This window comes from Neovison vison, chromosome 6 (genome assembly GCF_020171115.1).
Source record: "Neovison vison isolate M4711 chromosome 6, ASM_NN_V1, whole genome shotgun sequence".
In the NCBI taxonomy this organism is placed as follows: domain Eukaryota; kingdom Metazoa; phylum Chordata; class Mammalia; order Carnivora; family Mustelidae; genus Neogale; species Neogale vison.
In genome coordinates, this window is record NC_058096.1 from 206,278,690 (window position 1) to 206,296,851 (window position 18,162).

Genomic DNA, 18,162 nt, shown 5'->3' on the forward strand with positions numbered 1-18,162 from the left:
GCTTCTTTGAGGCCCTCTGTGCAGGCACTGAGCCCTAGGAGTGCCAAGGCCCCATGCAGCAGCACCGTCTCAGAAGGAGGATTGTCCTTAACCACTCAGAATTCATCTTACTGGAAAACCTGACTTCCCGCTACGAGGTGCCTTGTGTCCTGGACCTCAAGATGGGTACCCGCCAGCACGGTGACGATGCTTCAGAGGAGAAAGCAGCCAACCAGATCCGCAAGTGCCAGCAGAGCACGTCCGCAGTCATCGGTGTTCGTGTGTGTGGCATGCAGGTGAGGGGAATGCTGGGTAGAGCCTGGGCTGGCTAGCGCAGCCAGTAGCTGCCGCTCCCGAACCCTGGCATGGTCCTGTTTTCTCAAGGTTCCAGTGTGACTGAGTCTGTCGTTCTCTGGTTAGGTAAAAAGCATGCATGCTTGGGTGAATCCTCTGGGGCTGACCTGGTTGACTGAGTCCAGAACCTCTGAACAGGAGCGGGAATTAGGGGAGGGAGGTTAGGCCCTCTCCACCGACCCATACACTCAGGAGGGGTCTGTGCACAGAACCAGGTCAGAGGGCTGCATCCTGACTGAGTGGTTGCTAATCAAAGAGGACAGTGTCTTGTGTGACGGGTGTACCTAACAGGTTAAAGGCTCCGATCTGGGGCTGTCCTATTGCTGCTGTTCCCTGGGGTTCAGGCTTTGAGAGTGGCGGTCAGTACCTAATCTGCTGGTCTCCCCCCCGACAGGTGTACCAGGCAGGCAGTGGGCAGCTTATGTTCATGAACAAGTACCATGGGCGGAAGCTGTCGGTGCAAGGCTTCAAGGAGGCACTTTTCCAGTTTTTCCACAACGGTCGGTACCTGCGCCGTGAGCTCCTGGGCCCTGTGCTTAAGAAGCTGACTGAGCTCAAGGCCGTTTTGGAGCGACAGGAGTCCTATCGCTTCTACTCAAGTTCCCTACTGGTCATCTATGATGGCAAGGAATGGCCTGAGGTGGCCCTGGACTCAGATGCTGAGGACTTGGAGGACCTGTCAGAAGAGTCAGCTGACGAGTCTGCTGGTGCCTATGCCTACAAGCCCATCGGCACCAGCTCCGTGGACGTGCGCATGATCGACTTTGCACACACCACCTGCAGGCTATATGGCGAGGACAGCGTGGTACATGAGGGCCAGGATGCTGGCTATATCTTTGGGCTCCAGAGCCTGATAGACATTGTCACAGAGATAAGTGAGGAAAGCGGGGAGTGAGCTTGCTGGCTGCCCCAGCGCTTGAGAGACTCTCTGTGTCCCAGGCACAGCTGTGCTGCGTCGGGGAGGAGGCCAGTATGGCCAGGCCGTTGGCCCCTGCAGCCTGGAGCTGATGTGCAGAGGCCTCTGTGAGTCCCAGCCTGAGCCAGCCCTAACCGCGTTCGGAGTCTTTTATTTATTTTAACTATTTCTTCAACATTCCACATTTGATGATGCAGATACCTCTTTCTTCCCTGAGTGTAAATGTTCTAATACAAATCTTTTTGTTAATTGTACACAGTACTGCTGTCGTTCTTACTAGGGGCAGGCAGCCAGCCCCTTCCCGACCCCACAGAAGCCGCACACGTGCTGTCTCCACCCTACCCCAGGAATATTCTCCTGGCTGCTGCCCCCATCTCATAGACCTAAAGTCACCACAGCTTCTTGGCTTGGCCCGTAGGTCTCTCTGGGGTCTGGGCTGGACTAGTATGCCCGCACCCCCTAAGCAAAGAACTTGATACAGGTCTTTGCCCTGCGCTCCACGCAGCTTAAGTCAGAGTGGGGCAGCATGTATACCATACCTTGGATCCAGCTCCTGCACTGAGATATCAGATGTCCCAGAGCCAAACTGGGGCCTCGAGTAGCTGCCAAGCTCTGGGCTATTGGCAGCCATGGGCGCCATGGGTCAAAGGTCCTAGGAGGTGGGGGTTCCAGTGAGAAAGGGTGTTCCTCTTAATCCACCACGTGTCACCACTGCTACCCACCACAACTACGCTGGTCTCATCTACCCAGCTCCAGCAAGGCTAGGAGGGTTCTGGGAGGTGTGGCAGGAGGTCTTGAACTGCAGAACCAGACACCAGGGAGAAGGGCACAGACCCAGTGCCAAAAAAGTAGGGTCTTGATGTCCAGTTCTAGCAGCCCCACACCTCCCTGAAACTCCCAGCCCCTCCTCTCCAAGGCCCACTATGCCTATATGCACTATGTCCCAAAACACCCAACTGTATACACTGGCCTGTTTGTGCCCACAACCCCTGCACTGGGCCCAGACTTCCAGTGGGGAATGTGGCTGGCCCAGACCCTGGACAGGAATAGAAGGCCCCCCTGGGGACCCTTAGGGCCTCTCCCCTGGGCGCCTGTGTCTCTCAGGACATCAAGGACAGGTCGGGGATGACTGGTCAAACAAGCTCTTAAGGCCACATAGCACCGCCCTCGCCACCCTCATCAGCTCTCCTGTCTGCTCAGAAATAAGATAATTCGGAGTTGTAGGTCCTATAAAGACAATAGAGCAACGTGACAGCGACTGGGAGCATAATGACCTGATGCTGTTGGGGGGTGGGTGTGAGCCTCAAGAGAGGAAACGGTATGCAAAGACCTGTATTAGAGGGGTGGAGAGAAGCGAGTGCAGAGAGGAGGTGGGTGGGCAGCGAGGGCTGGAGGACTTTGGACTGGGGAATGGCCAACCTGGTTTCGGTGCGTGGTGCGTGCGGCTGGCAGTAGGGACTCGGTGGAGAGGGGTCACGCGGCCTGTAGACACCAAGAAGACCGGCCCCCGCGGGCGCCTCCAAGTGTTGGATCAGCGAGACGCAACGATGGGACTATGCTACCGTTAGTAGGTCAGGACCCACTCTCCCGGCGTGGCGGCGACGCTCGGGACTAGAGCGCAGGACGCACGCTCTGCCGTTGGGCTGCGGGCTGAGCGCTCCTTCCGGAGGTCGAACGGATCGCAGCACCCAGGCTTGAGTGGAGGACCAGGCGGGAGAAGCTGGGATGGGGTTCACCGGGCGGGTACGGAGCGGGGGCTCAGAGGCTCGAAGTCTTAGGGGTCCGGACCCTACCGGAGGCTAACTCGAGCCGCGCCGCTTGGAGCCGCCAGGGGGCGCTGCGATCGGCGCGGGGGCCGTCCCCTCCTGAGGCGGGGCTGCGGCGGACCGGCTGGTGCGCGCACGCGTCGTGTGTCACGGGCCGGGGCGGGGCGATCGCAGCGCTCCGGGCCTGGCGTCCTGGTTCCGCAGCCCCCGCCGCCTCCACTGCCCCGGCGCTGCCCGGCCCGGCCCCATGTATCGTGCGCTCTACGCGTTCCGCTCGGCGGAGCCCAACGCGCTGGCGTTCGCCGCGGGGGAGACCTTCCTGGTGTTGGAGCGCAGCAGCGCGCACTGGTGGCTGGCGGCGCGGGCGCGCAGTGGCGAGACCGGCTACGTGCCGCCCGCCTACCTGCGCCGCCTGCAGGTAAGTGTTCCCCTCCCCGGCCCGGCCTCCGCGGTCCCCCCATTGGGCCCCATCACAGGCTCTCGATACCCACCCTGGAGCCCCAGCCCTGCCGGGACCTCCCGCAGATAGGGAGTTTGAGCACCTGACCCTGAGACCCCAGACTCACGAAGACTGGGACCCCAAGAGCCCGCACCCCTACAAAAGACCAGGCCCTTGACAGCCAACTCTGAGGACTCCAGACCGGCAAGCCTAACTCTGGGACTGAGACTCCTTGGGATCCCAGACCCATTGAGAACCAATATCTGAAGCTCCATCTGAGTAGAATTCAAGACACAGTCCTGAGATTCCTCTGCCGCCGAATTCTGATCAGTTCCTCGGATCACTGAAACCTCAGACCCATAATCAGCCCTTTCCCTGGATCCACCAGGTCGCACACTCTTGCCTCCCACCCTCAGACCGACCCTCAGCTGGAGCCACTGCCTCCACCACGGAGACCCGGGCCACCCTGGACACCACCTGTTTCCTCAACCATGCTCTAGGTCCTCACTCCTCCACTGACCTCCGAAGCCCCTGGATGACCCGCCAAACCTCCAAGCCTTGAGACGTCTGTGGCTTTTGCTCTCCCGTATTCACCCACCCCCTAAGCTCTTCTTCAGACCACCCCCAACCATCTTGGAACCAAAGATCTCAGCCCCTGTTGGCACTCCCTGGCACTACTCTCCCTGACACCCCTCCTCCCCCATCCCAAGCCTCAGGCCCTGACTTTTCAGACTAATTCTCTCTGAAATTGAAAAGCCCCATCCCTCCTTGTCCGCTGCCTGGGGTGGGGGCCTCTCCCGTTGTGAGGAAGTGAGATCTCTTCACGGCTTCCCCTGGTCTGATTATGGCCCTATTTCCTTCCAGTGGAGGCCGCATCTCTAGTTCCTGTTTCCCCAAGAATAGTCCTGCTGTGGGGGCTGGGGTGTAAGTGTCTCCAGCTGGTCTATTCTGACCTCAGGGGAAAGGAGGGCCTGGAGCCTCCGAGCCTGGCCTGTGCCAGACACCCCCGCCCCATCCTAGTCCCTAGTCTTTAGGAAACATCCTGTCCCAGCCCAGTTCAGGACAGAAATAACAGGATAAATTTGGAGATGTCATCTGGTCTTACCAGAGGGGATGGGCCCTGGGCCTTGGACCCTCAGCTTGCTCCCATGTAGGAGTGCCTGGGGCGTGACTGGGGCCCTGGACACTAGGGCTGCTGGCTTCGGAGGGAGCGTGTCAGACCCAGCCTCTCTGGGGTTGGGGGCTGTTGGAAGCCTCTTCTTCAAGGGCCTGTGAAGATCCTTTTCAGGGCTAGTGGGCTTGGGGCTTGCCAGGGGCAGGCAGGGAGGCTCCCATCCCCTCGTAGTCTCTTTCTGCATATCTCCCTGTCTCTGTCTCCGTAACTCTGTCTGTGTCTGCCATTCCGACTCTCTGCCTTTCTCCGTCTCTGGCTCTTGATTTCTTTCTGCGTTGTCTCCCTCTGCCTGTCTCTCCCTCTCCCTCTTCTTCTCCCTCTCCCTCCCTCCCTCCTTTCCTCCCTCCCTCTCTCCCCTTCTCTCTCTTTCTTGTTTTCTATGGATATGCGTTTCTTTTTTTCTGTCCCCCTTTCTGTCTCCTGTCTCCCTGCATTCTGGCATTCGCCAGGCTACCTGGAGGGCTTTGCTGACCTCTGTATCCATCTGTCCGTCCCCATCAGAGACGCTTCTTCGACCCTGCTCTGAGTGACGTCACCTCAGTTCAGAGACCTCCATGTACCCTGATGGACCATGATGGACAGGGGAGGGGTGGAGGTGGATGGTCCCACAGCTGCCACCCCTACTCTTCACACCTTGCCTGTCTGGCTGGGCAGATTAGACCCCCGAGTTGCTGGGTCTGGCAGCACGGAAATCTGGGCCGGGGGCCAGGCCCCTCTCTTATGTCCATCCTTCGCCACAAACACAGACTGCTGGTTCCCAGGGCAAGACTGGAAGATTCCTGGAATAACTAGGGGGTATGAGGGCTAGAAGCAGGGATGGAAAGAGGAGATCGCTTTGGCCCATCCTCAGCTGGTCCCTCAGGCCCATCCCCGGGGTCTGCAGAAGGCTCTGTGAGGACCGGGCTATTCTGGAGTGTGACCTTGGTTTGAAGAAGGGTCAGCAAGATCCAGAGTGATTTGTTAAGGGTTCCAGACACTAGAGGCTCCCTGCTTGGCATGTTAGCCTGGGCTCTGAGCCAAGCCTGGGGATAGACTAGGTATGTACTCATGGTCTCGAGCTGGGGGTCCCTGGGCTGTGTTTTTGCTCTAGACCCCTGGTGTTCGGAGACAGCTAAGAGGCTCACCGTGGGGCCCGACTGGGATCCCCGTATGTAAAGCAGCAGCATGGGGCCACCCTGTGCCCCAGCTCCCTGAATGACACAGTTTTTGAGAGCCTTAACTACATGTGCTCCTTCAGCTTTCTGTGCTCCTGTCTAGCATTCCAGGATTTCGCTGTAATGGGGCTCCATCCTGGGCTGGGTCAGGGCTCACCCTCCCTAGGTCCCCAGGTCTAACTTTTCACCCTTGCTCCCACCCAGGGCCTGGAGCAGGATGTCCTCCAAGCGATTGACCGGGCCATTGAGGCCGTGCACAATGCAGCCATGCGGGATGGTGGCAAGTACAGCCTGGAGCAGCGCGGAGTCCTTCAGTGAGTGTGGGGGGAGGGGAGGAGGACGGCCCCCTCCGCCTCCCTGCTGCCCCCCGCCCCAGCACGGTAGGGTGGGGGTCCTTCAGTGAGTGCTGGGGATGTCTGGAAGGCAGAGTGGGGTGGAGTAGGAGGGAGATGGGAGCAGCCTGGGCTGGGAGGGGCCCCCGCTGCATCCCACAGGGAGTATGTGAGAACTTGGGGAGTTTTAAGGTCACTCGCCCAGTGATTTCCCTGCCCCTCCATCAGGAAGCTGATCCACCACCGGAAAGAGACCCTGTCCCGCAGAGGCCCCTCTGCCGCCAGTCCCTCGGCTATGACCCCGTCCACCAGTGATCACCATTTGGATGCTGCTGCCGCCAGGCAGCCCAATGGGATGTGTCGAGCTGGGTTCGAACGGCAGCACAGCCTGCCCAGCTCCGAGTATCTCGGGGCAGACGGAGGCCTCTACCAGGTATGCGGTGAGGGAACCCTGGGGAAGGGAGGTGGGCAGAGCTTCAGTCTGGGTCCAGAGGCTCCAGAGGCTACGGGTCTGGGATACAGAGCCGTAGCCCAGCGCATGCCAAGAGCCCAGGGCCCCCACCAGGCCGGTACCCGAGTCAGCAGCCTGCCCTCCTAGATCCGGCTTCTGTCCTCCCAGATCCCACCGCAGCCTCGCCGAGCGGCTCCCACCACGCCACCCCCACCCGTGAAGCGCCGAGACCGGGAGGCCCTGATGGCCCCAGGAAGTGGTGAGAAGGCAGGGTTGGGGCAGTTGGTGGGGATGGGCACCCTGTGCTTGGAACGGCCGTCTGCTTGTGTCAGAAAGTTAGGGGTTCTGGGCTCAGCGGGGTGGGTCTGGCAGAGAAACCAGGCCCTGTGCTGGGAAGGCTGGGGCTCAGGGCCTGGAGGGGTAAGGGACCCAGGGGGGCTGTCCCAGCACAGCATCCGCTCTCTGCCCACAGGCGGCCGCAACACCGCGCCCTCCGGGGGCAGCTCTGTGTCCAGCGGCTCCTCAGTCAGCAGCACCTCCCTTGACACGCTCTGTACCGGTTCTAGCTCGTCGGAGCTGGGCCCCAGCTGCTCGCCCACACCCCCGCCTGTGCCGCGCCGAGGCACCCATACCACTGTGTCCCAAGCGCAGCCCCCTCCCTCCAAGGCGCCAGCCCCTGAGCCCCCTACAGAGGAGGTGGCAGTTGATACGGCCTCAGCCCCCGATGAACTGGAGGCCCTGGGTGCCCTGAGCCTGGGGACCACTGATGAGAAGGCGGTGGCTGAGCCTGCCGTGCCCAGGACCATCGGGGCAGAGCTGATGGAGCTTGTGCGGAGAAACACCGGCCTGAGCCACGAGCTCTGCCGCGTGGCCATTGGCGTCGTGGTGGGTCACATCCAGGCCTCCGTACCGGCCAGCTCGCCAGTCATGGAGCAGGTCCTCCTCTCGCTGGTAGAGGGCAAGGTGAGGGTAGGCGGCTGGGCCCAGGGCCTCCCCACCCTGGGGCCGCCCTGCCTCCCCAGCCCCATCCCTGCCCTCACCCTGTGTCAACCCTCGACTTGACAGGCATGTGCTGAGCTCTGGCTGGGCCTTCATTGTGCCAGGTGCTGGTGACCTTTGAACTGGTCCCTGGAGGGGAAAGGGAGAAAGGGAGGGAGAGCATTCCGGGCAGAGGCTCAGCCTGGACAAGGGCCATGAGGCAGGACCACACTTGGCTCGCGGGCGGAAGCGAAACAAGGCCAGCATGGCTGTAACATGGGGAGCAAGGGAACAGGCGGTGTGGGAGAAGGTGCGATTCGGAGCAGGTGACGGATGAGGCCAGATGTGAGTGGTCCAGAGTCTTCTCTGGCTGCAGGGGGAGAGTGGACAAAGGGCATGGGAGAGGGGAGTGCCCTGCTGGCCTTGGCAATGGGGAGGAGTGGGTGCTTCGAGAGCTGTGGCGGAGGCCTTGGTGCTGACGCAGGTGTGAGTCAGGTGCGTGGGCGTTGTGGGGCCGGTGGGAGCCTTTGCCAAGGTTGGGGCACTGATCAGGAAGCAGGATTGGAGGGTAGCGAACCATCTCTGTATGGGGACCAGATGGGCCCAAGGTCCCTCCTTAGAGCCCCAGGATCCAGCAGCCGTGGGCAGGGGCAGGGGGTGGAGCAGCAGGTCAGCAGGGTCGTCTCTGCTGGGCACAGCCGGTGCTTGTCAAACAGGAAGCACCGGGAGACAGAAGGTGGGGAGATGACAAGGCCTGGTGGCGTGTTGTGCGGCATCCCAGTCACATTCAGGCAGTGGCAGAGTCGGGAGCCTCCCACACAAAGATGTTTACGCAGGGCTGGCATGAGAGGCGGGTTGTTGGAGGGCACCCCGCACGTGTGTCTCGTGCAGAATCTGGTCCCAGCAGGTTATCAAGACTGGGGGCGATGGAGGTACTTGCAGAGCGGGGATGGGACTGGTGGGGCGCTGCCCTTGGGAGTTTCCTTGTTGAGGTGTGGGTCATGGGAGCAGGTGTTTAGTGGGAGCTTGAGGCGGGGGAGGGGGAAGGATGAAAGAGAACCAGGGGCTGGTCCCCTCCCAGGCTTTGGAAGGACACGAGCCAGGGGCAGCTCTGGGAGGTGAGGTGGGGGACGCTTGCCTGATGTTGGCCTGGAGCTCATGCCTGCGACATCCTCAGGATCTGGGTCGACTTCCCAGCTTTGGGGGCTTCCTGGAGATGGGGATGGGCCAGGAGTGTGCTGAATCCTGCCTCCTTCTCTTCCCAACCCAGGACCTGAGCACTGCCCTGCCCTCCGGGCAGGTCTGCCATGACCAGCAGCGGCTGGAGGTGATCTTTGCAGACCTGGCTCGCCGGAAGGACGATGCCCAGCAGCGCAGCTGGGCCCTGTACGAGGACGAGGGAGTCATCCGCTGCTACCTGGAGGAGCTGCTGCACATCCTGGTGCGGGGTGGGGGCCCACGGGTGTCCTCCCCTCCCGGGGCTCAGGAGTCTCCCCTGCGTGTATTCTGCTCCCTCTCGTGTGGCTGCGCGGCTCCTGCTGAGTCTGTCGCGCTTCCTCCTCCCCGCAGACTGACGCCGACCCTGAAGTTTGCAAGAAAATGTGCAAGAGAAACGAGTTTGAGTCTGTCCTGGCCTTGGTGGCCTATTACCAAATGGTGTGTGTTCGAGGCATGGGGGCGGGGCGTGGAGGCGCCGGGCAGACGTGGGGCTTCTGGGCACTGAGCGCACGGGGTCTCCCGCCAGGAGCACCGGGCGTCCCTGCGACTGCTGCTCCTCAAGTGCTTCGGCGCCATGTGCGGTCTGGATGCGGCCATCATCTCCACACTCGTGTCGTCTGTGCTGCCTGTGGAGCTGGCGCGGGACATGCAGACTGACACGCAGGGTGAGACGAGGGGGAGCTGCCTGCCCCGTGGGGGGTCCCCACCAGCCTGACGGGCTCTCACCGCCTGCCTTGCCCTGCAGATCACCAGAAGCTCTGCTACTCCGCCCTCATCCTGGCCATGGTGTTCTCCATGGGGGAGGCAGTGCCCTACGCACACTACGGTAAGCGGGCAGCTCCCCCACTGCTGGGAGCCTGAGGGTCTGGGACCGCCTGCCCCGAGCTGACAGGAACCCAGGGGGTGGGTAAGGGGGGGGCTCAGATTGTGTGCGCCCCTTCCCCAGAGCACCTGGGCACGCCCTTCGCCCAGTTCCTGCTGAGCATCGTGGAGGACGGGCTGCCCCTGGACACCACCGAGCAGCTGCCGGATCTCTGCATGAACTTGCTTCTGGCTCTCAACTTGCACCTGCCAGGTGGGGGGTGGTGGCCGGTGGCGGGAAGGGAAGGGGAGGGCGGGTGGGGGCCGGCAGGAGGGGGCTCTCCCCGCTTGGTGCTTGGTGCCCGTGCACTGGTCTAGAGCCATGTCCTTCCTCAGCCCCGGACCAGAACGTCATCATGACCGCCCTGAGCAAACACTCCAACGTCAAGATCTTCTCTGAGAAGCTGCTGTTGCTGCTGAACAGAGGGGGTGAGGGCCGGGGAATCGGTGTGACACCACTGCCCTGTCATTGGCCTCCGTGACCCCCGTCACTCCCTGCGGTGCCCTGGGCTGCCCCCCTCACCCCCTGCAGCGACCATCCTGAGCCCTTCCCCCCCGCCTCCTAGATGACCCCGTGCGCATCTTCAAACATGAGCCGCAGCCGCCACACTCCATCCTCAAGTTCCTGCAGGATGTGTTCGCCAGCCCTGCCACGGCCGCCATCTTCTACCACACGGACATGATGGCGCTCATTGACATCACCGTGCGCCACATCGCGGACCTGTCGCCTGGAGACAAGGTGCCCGGAGGTGGCTGGGGCAGGGGTGGGAGCTGTGTAGAGGCTGAAAGAGAATGAAGTGGGGGACAGGCCACGGAACGGAGACGGGGGATGGGGTGCAGCTGGAGCCAGGTCAGCGTGAGGGCCACTTAGGAACCATGGCGGGTGTGCCCAGACCCAGAGGAACCCCGGTGAGCGGTTGTGGGCCAGGCTGCCCGGACAGAGCTGGGGTGGAGGAAGCCGGGGGTCAGGCAGGAGGAGGGGGCATTTCCACAAGGCCTCAGAGGCTGTGGCAGGAGCTCATGATCTCAGAGGAGGGGATGTGACCTGACCGACACCCGACATGTCGCTTAGACTGTTTGAGAGCTCAGGGCTGGTGGGAAGCTTGCAAGGAAGCAGCCACGGCTGTCAGGGCAGCCTGGGTGGGCAGTGAGAGGCCATGGCCGGGGGATGAGGTCAGGTTTGTGAATCAGAGGTGAGTGCCAAGCCTGCCATGGCCTTCTGTTAGGCAACCAAAGTGTGATTGCGGTTGGAATTGCCCCCCAGAGGCCAGAGGGACTGACAAGCAGTATCCGCAGAGTAGAGGGAAGAGGGTCCTAATTCAACATGTAAGAGAGAATTTGAATTTGGAGGGAAGTGGGGGGTGGACATTGGAAGCTGTAAACGGAGACAACGCCTGTGAGTTTGTCTATGAAGGGAGCAGAAGAGCGGAGGGCCGCGGGAGGGAGCTGGGTCAGGAAGTGCTTTCTTTTTTTAAAAAATTATTTATTTATTTGAGAGAGAGAGAGAGAGAATGAAAGAGCATGAGAGGGGAGAGGTCAGAGGGAGAAGCAGACTCTCCGCCGAGCAGGGAGCCCAATGTGGGACTCGATCCCAGGACTCCGGGATCATGACCTGAGCTGAAGGCACTTGCTTAACCAACTAAGCCACCCAGGTGCCCCGGTCAAGAAGTGTTGTAAAGGCAGAAGATGATGGTGCAGGTTTCTGGGCCGGAGGGAATGATCCAGTAAGCATCAAGAAATGGCTGGTGTGTTCAGGAGCGTGGGCCAGTGCAGAAGCCAAGTAGACCAGGCAGAGGGAGACGGCCCAGGCCTGTGTTGGGATGCCCCCCCCACCCCCCAGGGGGAGCCAGGGCAGCTCATTCGGGCGGGGGTGGGTGAGATGCGGATGCTTGGAGGGGAGGACAAGAGCCTTCTGAAAGACCGCTTGTTTTCTCCACGGAGCGCAAGGCCGGCTGTGTAGGCACTTTAGATCCGGAGAACTGGAAGAAGAAGGTGGGCAGTTTTCCTTAAGGGTGCGTGAATGTAGCAGAGGAAAGAGCCCGGAGTGCAGGGCCGTGCCGCACGTCCGTGTGAGCTTTATGGCAGAAAAGGAGGTTTGGGCCTTTGCAGGGCCTTGGGGCTGTCCACTGCTTAGACCCTGGGAGCGGATTTGCAGGTGCTACAGTCTGACCAGGCTTGGGGGGCACAGGGTGATGCTGCCTGAAGAAGTGACTCCTGTAAGCACAGGTCAGTGCTTAAAGAGGTCAGTGGATTGGGTGTCTCAGTGAGGAGAAGGAGCAACTGCGCTGTCAGACTGGAGGGGCTATTGAAGGTAGGGGTGGCTTATCAGAGAGGACACCTGTGTTTCTGGCCTGTGCGTTTAGGTGGACAGGTGTGCTCTTTAGTAAGAAAAAAACATGAGCAAGTAAAAAAAAAAAACAAACACGAGCAAGCCTGCTGTTTGCGGAAGACGGGGAAGGTCGTGAGTGTGATGGTGGATGTGTGCAGCAGAGGTGTCTCTGCGGGCTGCGGGAGACGAGAACTGGGCAGTGGATGTTCTCACCTGGAGCTCACTGGATGGGTCTCGGCCAGAGGTGTGAACATGGGTCAGTATCTGAAGCTGTGGGTGTGAGTGAGATCTTCAGAGTGGGGGGGGCGGTTAGGGTTAGGGGGCCTCTGACCACACAATAAAGATGGACAGGAGCTGGCCGTTTGCCCTTGCCTCCTCTCCAAGCCAGGACTCCTGTGGGCTGGCCCCGTTCTGGGACTGCCTGTGTCTAGGACAGTCCATCCATTCATTTGCTTAGCGGCTCTTGAGGCCAGTTCTGGGCCAGGCACCGGGTGGGTGCTGGGGGTATGGCCTTGATCTTCAGTGCTGCGAGCTGGTCCATGGACCCGGGGGCCCACGTGGTCTGTTCCTGTCCAGGGGCGGTGGCAGTGCCTCCCCTGGGTCCCTGAGCTCAGCCACTCCTCCTGCAGCTGCGCGTGGAGTACCTGTCCTTGATGCACGCGGTGATCCGCTCCACGCCGTACCTGCAGCACCGCCACAGGCTCCCCGACCTGCAGGCCACCCTGCGGCGCATCCTGACCGAAGAGGAAGCCTCGCCCCAGGGCCAGATGGACCGCATGATTGTCCGGGAGATGTGCAAGGAGTTCCCTGAGCTGGGCGAGGACCCCAGCTAGCGCCTTCCTTCCCTCCCTTCCCTGCAGCCCTGGGCAGGGTGCAGGGGACACGGAGGTGTGGCCCTCAGAATGTTTTGCACAGACAGCATGGGCCAGGTGGTGGTGGAAGGGACCTAAGCAGGGCCCCCGCCCAACCTGAAGGAGAGCCAATGCGAGGGGCCAAGTGTGGGATTGGGGACCACGCTCTGGGAGCTCTGCTGGGGCAGAGGGCCTGTGTGAGCTGAAGCCCCTCCATCTCCTGGTAGGCTGCCTCTTCAGCATGCCCCCTCCCCTCAACACAGATGCACACTCAGAGTCCTGCTGCTGCCCCAGGCTGGCCCAGAGTCCCCGTCCCTCTCCTGCCTAGTCTGGGTCCTGGGCCTCAGCAAGCCATGTCCTTAGGGTAAGGGGAGGCGCCTTCCGCCAGCTCTGTTCTTTGCCTTAGCTTCACAGTGAGTGCTGCTCATATGCTCCCCCCTCCCTGTGGGGGTCGCTTTCCCTTGCTCCCACCCCAGAGGTCTTGGCCAAGCTGCTGCTTCGAGCACAGAATCTTAGTGACGGGCCATCTCTTCTGGAGCTCCGCAGAAGAGCGTGATGGCACTGAGAAGGCCAATGAGAGTCTATTTTCTCTGTAAAAACAGACAAAAGCCAGGTGTATTTTCCCGTGTGCTGCAGCTCACCTTCGGAAATAAATCACAGGCATCTGGAAACAGGCTGTGTGCTCCGCAACCCCGCATGCTCCTGGGTTGGGGTGGGGCAGGATGGGCTGGGGACGCTGGGGCCTCAGGACCTTGTCACTTGCTTGCCCTGACTTCTCCAGCTTGGGGAGCGGATGGTCCCTAACAGTCCATCAAGGTTCCTTGAGCCCTGTTCAGCTTCTCTCCCTGAGTTCCCATTGCTCCCGGGCCACAGCTAAGCCAGTGAGTGCTCCGCGGCCTGTTTGCAGGTGACTGCCCTCGAAGACCTCACTTCTCCCCTGGTGAAACCCTATCCCTTGTAGCTGTTCTCTTCCAGCACATGCAGGCCCTGCCTGGCTCTATTCCCTTGCTCGCCTGTCGTGAGTCCAACAAGATCCCTCATTTTGCAGCCTCAGAGGTCCCATCCTAACAGTGGGGGCAAAAAGAGTTACCTGAGCAGACGTGGGGTTGAGTTGGCATTACTGTTGGCGGACAGTTGGGGACCATCTGGCGAAAGCTTCATTTTCCTTATGGGCTCCCAAGGCTCTGGCCACAAATGGGGAAGGGTCAGGAGCCCACAGGCAGACACCAGTCAGAAGTGGCTTTCATTAGCTCCCTCCATTTTTCACCCAGGACGATCCTCATCCGACATTCCCACATATCCTGAATTACCGATACCGTGACTTCTGTCGCTGAAGGTCAAGGGCTGTTCCACTGTTTTCCCAACAGGACTGTAATCCAGCAAGAAGCACCAAAAAGGCCAGGGCAAGGGGTGGGGTCCCCTGGACACAGGTCCTTGGGAATCTGAGGCAGGAACATGTGACAGTGAACTCAACGGAAGTAAGGCTCAGGAGGCTGATGAGGGGTGTCCGAGGTTAACTCTTGACTGTCTCTTGACTGTCCGTTAAGCACCTAAGCTCCCCTGCTGGACCAGAAGAGGGGGTGACAGTGCCCCCCAGTGGAACTGTGGGGCACAACCTGTTTACTCCTCTTCACCCTAGGGGCCTTCTGCCTTGCCTTTCATATCCAGAGTCTATGGCCTTCCAATCACGACTCCTTCCTCACTGGAGAGCTGAAAGCAGAGAACAATGGTGCTCCTTCGGAGAGAGTGTAATTCCATAAAAAGCACAGGTGTCCCAGGAAACCGATGCAGGAACGTGCGACAGCAGTCATGCTTTGCTCTGTCCCCTATCGTGATGCACACAGTGACTTTGGAAGGGCAGGCCTGTGCTGTGCCCTCTGTCTCCGTACTGCCAGCTGTTATGAGCAAAGTATAACCCTGGGGTGGGGAGGTGAGGGGAAGCCTGGTGTGTGCGTGTGTGTGTGTGTGTGTGTGTGTGTGAGTGTGAGAGACACAAGAGCCCCCGTTGACAGTGTTAAATACTGGCCTCTGGCAGGAAACGTGCTCGGAGAGGATCCAGAGCTCTGCGACCCCCTCAGCAGACACCTTGATGGTGCTCTCCAAACACAAAATTACAACCATAAGGGGAAATGATGGTTAGCCACAGAATTCCTCAGCGAGGGAAGTCTCTGCAAGAACGGAGTTGCACTTTCTTTGGCTGCTTGGAAGGATGGTAAACGTGGGATGTGGTGAGGCTGGAGGGCAGAGAGACAACTAAGCCACTCAAATGGGAGTATTTGGTAGATGGGGCCGAGAAGAAAAACTCAAAGGAGATTGTGAGGGGCACTGAGGGATGGGGGTTTGGGCTGAGCTCTTGGGTAGAAGTGGGTACACAGAGGTGCTGGCACCTTGCCTGTGGGACGAACCCCATGGACCACAGGCTACCCATGCATCAGGCAACTCCACGGTAAGGCGTTGGGTGAAGATCACATGCCTGCTCGGTCCCCGAAAGGTACAGACACTCCAAACAGGGGAAAACCTTTTTTTTCCTCTTTCTCTCTTTTTAAAAAAGATTTTTATTTGACAGAGATCACAAGTAGGCAGAGAGGCAGGCAGAGAGAGATGGGGAAGCAGTCTCACTGCTGAGCAGAGAGCCCTATTCGGGGCTTGATCCAGGACCCTGAGATCATGACCTGAGCCGAAGGCAGAAGCTTTAACCCACTGAGCCACCCAGGTGCTCCTTTTTTTCTTGTTTTTATGGAAAAATAACGTAACCATGGAAAGTGCAGTATACAGAGAGTACAGCTGAATGAATTAGGAAAGAATGCTAGTACAGCCACCATCCAAGTCAAGAAATAGAATATCACCAGTCCCCAAAGCCCACTGGTGTGTGCCCCCTCTCCCTCATTGACACATGCGTCCTCCCTGGAGGGAATTACAGGTAAGTTTCGTCTGTATTTGAACTCGACATAAATGAAGCCATACAGTATAAACTCTTAGTCTGGCTTCTTCATTCACCATTAAGTTTCTGAGATTTGTCCATGTCCTAGTATGTGGTTGCAGTGTGTTCACCCCCAAAGTTGTGTGGGATGTATCCTCCGTTACTCACTGCTGATGACCTCTCAGTTTCTAGCTCTTACCTATTACGAATAGTGCCGTCAGGGACGTTGTTACCCAGGTTGTCTTTTGCACATGTGCATTATATTGGAGGTATGTTCTCATGAGTGGAACTGCAGGCTCAAAACCCCACACTCCACATAGTTTTGCAAAGTAGCTGTAGCAATGTATGCCCCCCTCCAGTCATACTGAGTTCCAGCTCCAGTACGCCATCATAGTATTTGCTTTTATTTTATTTTATTTTTTTAAAGATTTTCTTTATTTGTTAGAGATAGAGAGAGTGCAAGCACAGGCAGACAGAGCAGCAGGCAGAGGCAGAGGGAGAAGCAGGCTCCCTGCCAAGCAAGGAACCCGATGCGGGACTTGATCCCAGGACACTGGGATCATGACCTGAGCCAAAGGCAGCTGCTCAACCCACTGAGCCACCCAGGCGTCCCATAGTATTTGCTTTTAAACTTGCATTTCCCTGATGGCTAAAGAGATTGAGTACCTTTTCACTAGTTTACTGGCTATTTGGATTATTTGTGAACCCGTTCAAATCTCTTGCCTGTTCATTTGCTGGGTTGTCTCTCTTTCGTTGATTTGTGGTTTGTCTGCAGCATAGGAGTCCTTGGGTTGTCTATCTTGCAATATCTGCTCCTATCCTCAATGTTGTCTTTTGGTGAAAAGATGTTCTTAGTTGTAAGAGTTGTAATTTTTCCAGGAATTTCTTTGTGGTTAGTGCATTTTGTATCTTGTTAATAAATCTTTGCTTAAAGTATGAAGAAGCTCTTCTGTGTTGTCTTCTAAAAGCTGTGTTCTCTTTCCTTTCATATTTTACTGTCAAATCTGTCTGGAATTGAGTATGTGGTAGTATGAAGTAGGGTTCTCATTGAACTTCTTCTACATGGATATCCAACTGAGCCGGCGCCATTTTTTGAAAGACCCATTTTTTTCCTTCATGTTGACTCTTAAGAGCCACCCTCATCAAAATTCAAGTCTCCACAAATCTTTAGGCCCGTCTTCGGGATTATGTTCTAGCAGTCTGTTCCTGCTCTGGGACCATAGTCTTGCTTTCTGTAGCTTCCCAATAGAGGAAGGTGTCCTCCTTTGGTTTTCAAGACTGTCTTGGGTATTCCTGGCCCTCATTTTAGAACCTAGTTTATCAGTCTACAAACACACACACACACACACACACACACACACACATATAGAAACACTTACCGGGATTTTATTGGAGTTGCATTAAATCCATATGTCAATGTCAATTTTAGAAGAAATGGCATCTTTACAATATTGAATCTTCCAATCTTTGAACACAGCTCTTCACTCCATTTATGTCTTTCTTTCTTTCAGTAATGTGTGTGAGTGTGTGTGTGTGTAAAAGAGTCATTGTATAACTTTCATTAGCTTTATTCCTGGCATTTTGTTACTTGATGCTCTTGTAAATGGCATATTTTTAAAATTTTTATTTTCTGTTGCTGATATATAGAAATTACAACTGATTTTCATTTTTATTTATATTAAAGATTTTTTAAAAGATTATTTATTTGAGAGAGAGAGATATCACAAGTAGGCAGAAAGGCAGGCAGAGAGAGAGAGGGGAAAGCAGGCTCCCTGCTGAGCAGAGAGCCCGATGTGGGGCTCAATCCCAGGACCCTAAGATCATGACCTGAGCCCAAGGCAGAGTCACAACCCACTGAGCCACCCAGGTGCCCTAAAGATTTTATTTTTAGGTAATCTCTACACTCAGTTTGGGGCTCAAACTCACAACCCCAAGACCAAGAGTTTCACACTCCACCAACTGAGCCAGCCAGATGGCCTCCAACTGATTTTTATATATTGATCTTGTGTTCAAGAACTTTTCTAAGCTTACTCTAATAACTTATCTATAGATTCTTTCAAATTTCTCATACACACAGCCTTATACCTGTGCATAAGTTTTACTTTTTCCTTTCTAATCCTCTAATCCTCATACCTTTTTATTATTTTTCCTGCCTTAACAGCACTGGCCATGCCCTCTGATATAACACTGAGTTTTGTGGTCATGAATGTAAAATGTTTTTCTCTTGTAATGTTCTGCTGCTCCAGAGGTGAGGAATACACAGTCTATTTTTTTTAAGATTTTATTTATTTGTCAGAAAGAGGGAGAGAGAAAGCACACAAGCAGGCAGAGAGGCAGGCAGAGGCAGAGAGAGAGGCAGGCCCCCTGCCAAGCAAGGAGCCCGATGTGGGACTCGATCCCAGGACCCTGGGATCATGACCTGGGCCAAAGGCAGCAGCTT

General features: G+C 57.4%; 2 protein-coding genes across 5 annotated transcripts in view; both read left to right on the forward strand.

The window, feature by feature from the left end:
• IP6K2 (inositol hexakisphosphate kinase 2) overlaps positions 1–1,503 on the forward strand; it is a 32,254-nt gene extending 30,751 nt beyond the window's left edge. For all 4 annotated transcript variants that reach the window (XM_044253612.1, XM_044253613.1, XM_044253614.1 and 1 more), the window contains 2 exons: positions 100–275; positions 728–1,503. In XM_044253612.1, coding sequence (XP_044109547.1) covers positions 100–275; positions 728–1,228 — 677 coding nt within the window. In that variant the 3' untranslated portion in view covers positions 1,229–1,503. The remainder of the gene's footprint in view (positions 1–99; positions 276–727) is intronic.
• Positions 1,504–3,173: 1,670 nt separating this feature from the next.
• Positions 3,174–13,473, forward strand: NCKIPSD (NCK interacting protein with SH3 domain). The gene is made up of 13 exons (XM_044253616.1): positions 3,174–3,433; positions 5,987–6,096; positions 6,343–6,547; positions 6,734–6,824; positions 7,038–7,528; positions 8,814–8,984; positions 9,113–9,199; positions 9,288–9,426; positions 9,507–9,587; positions 9,708–9,836; positions 9,959–10,051; positions 10,189–10,361; positions 12,581–13,473. Exons 1-13 carry the CDS (start codon positions 3,263–3,265, stop codon positions 12,782–12,784), a joined length of 2,145 nt encoding a protein of 714 aa, XP_044109551.1. The 5' UTR covers positions 3,174–3,262; the 3' UTR covers positions 12,785–13,473.
• The last annotated feature ends 4,689 nt before the right edge of the window (positions 13,474–18,162 follow it).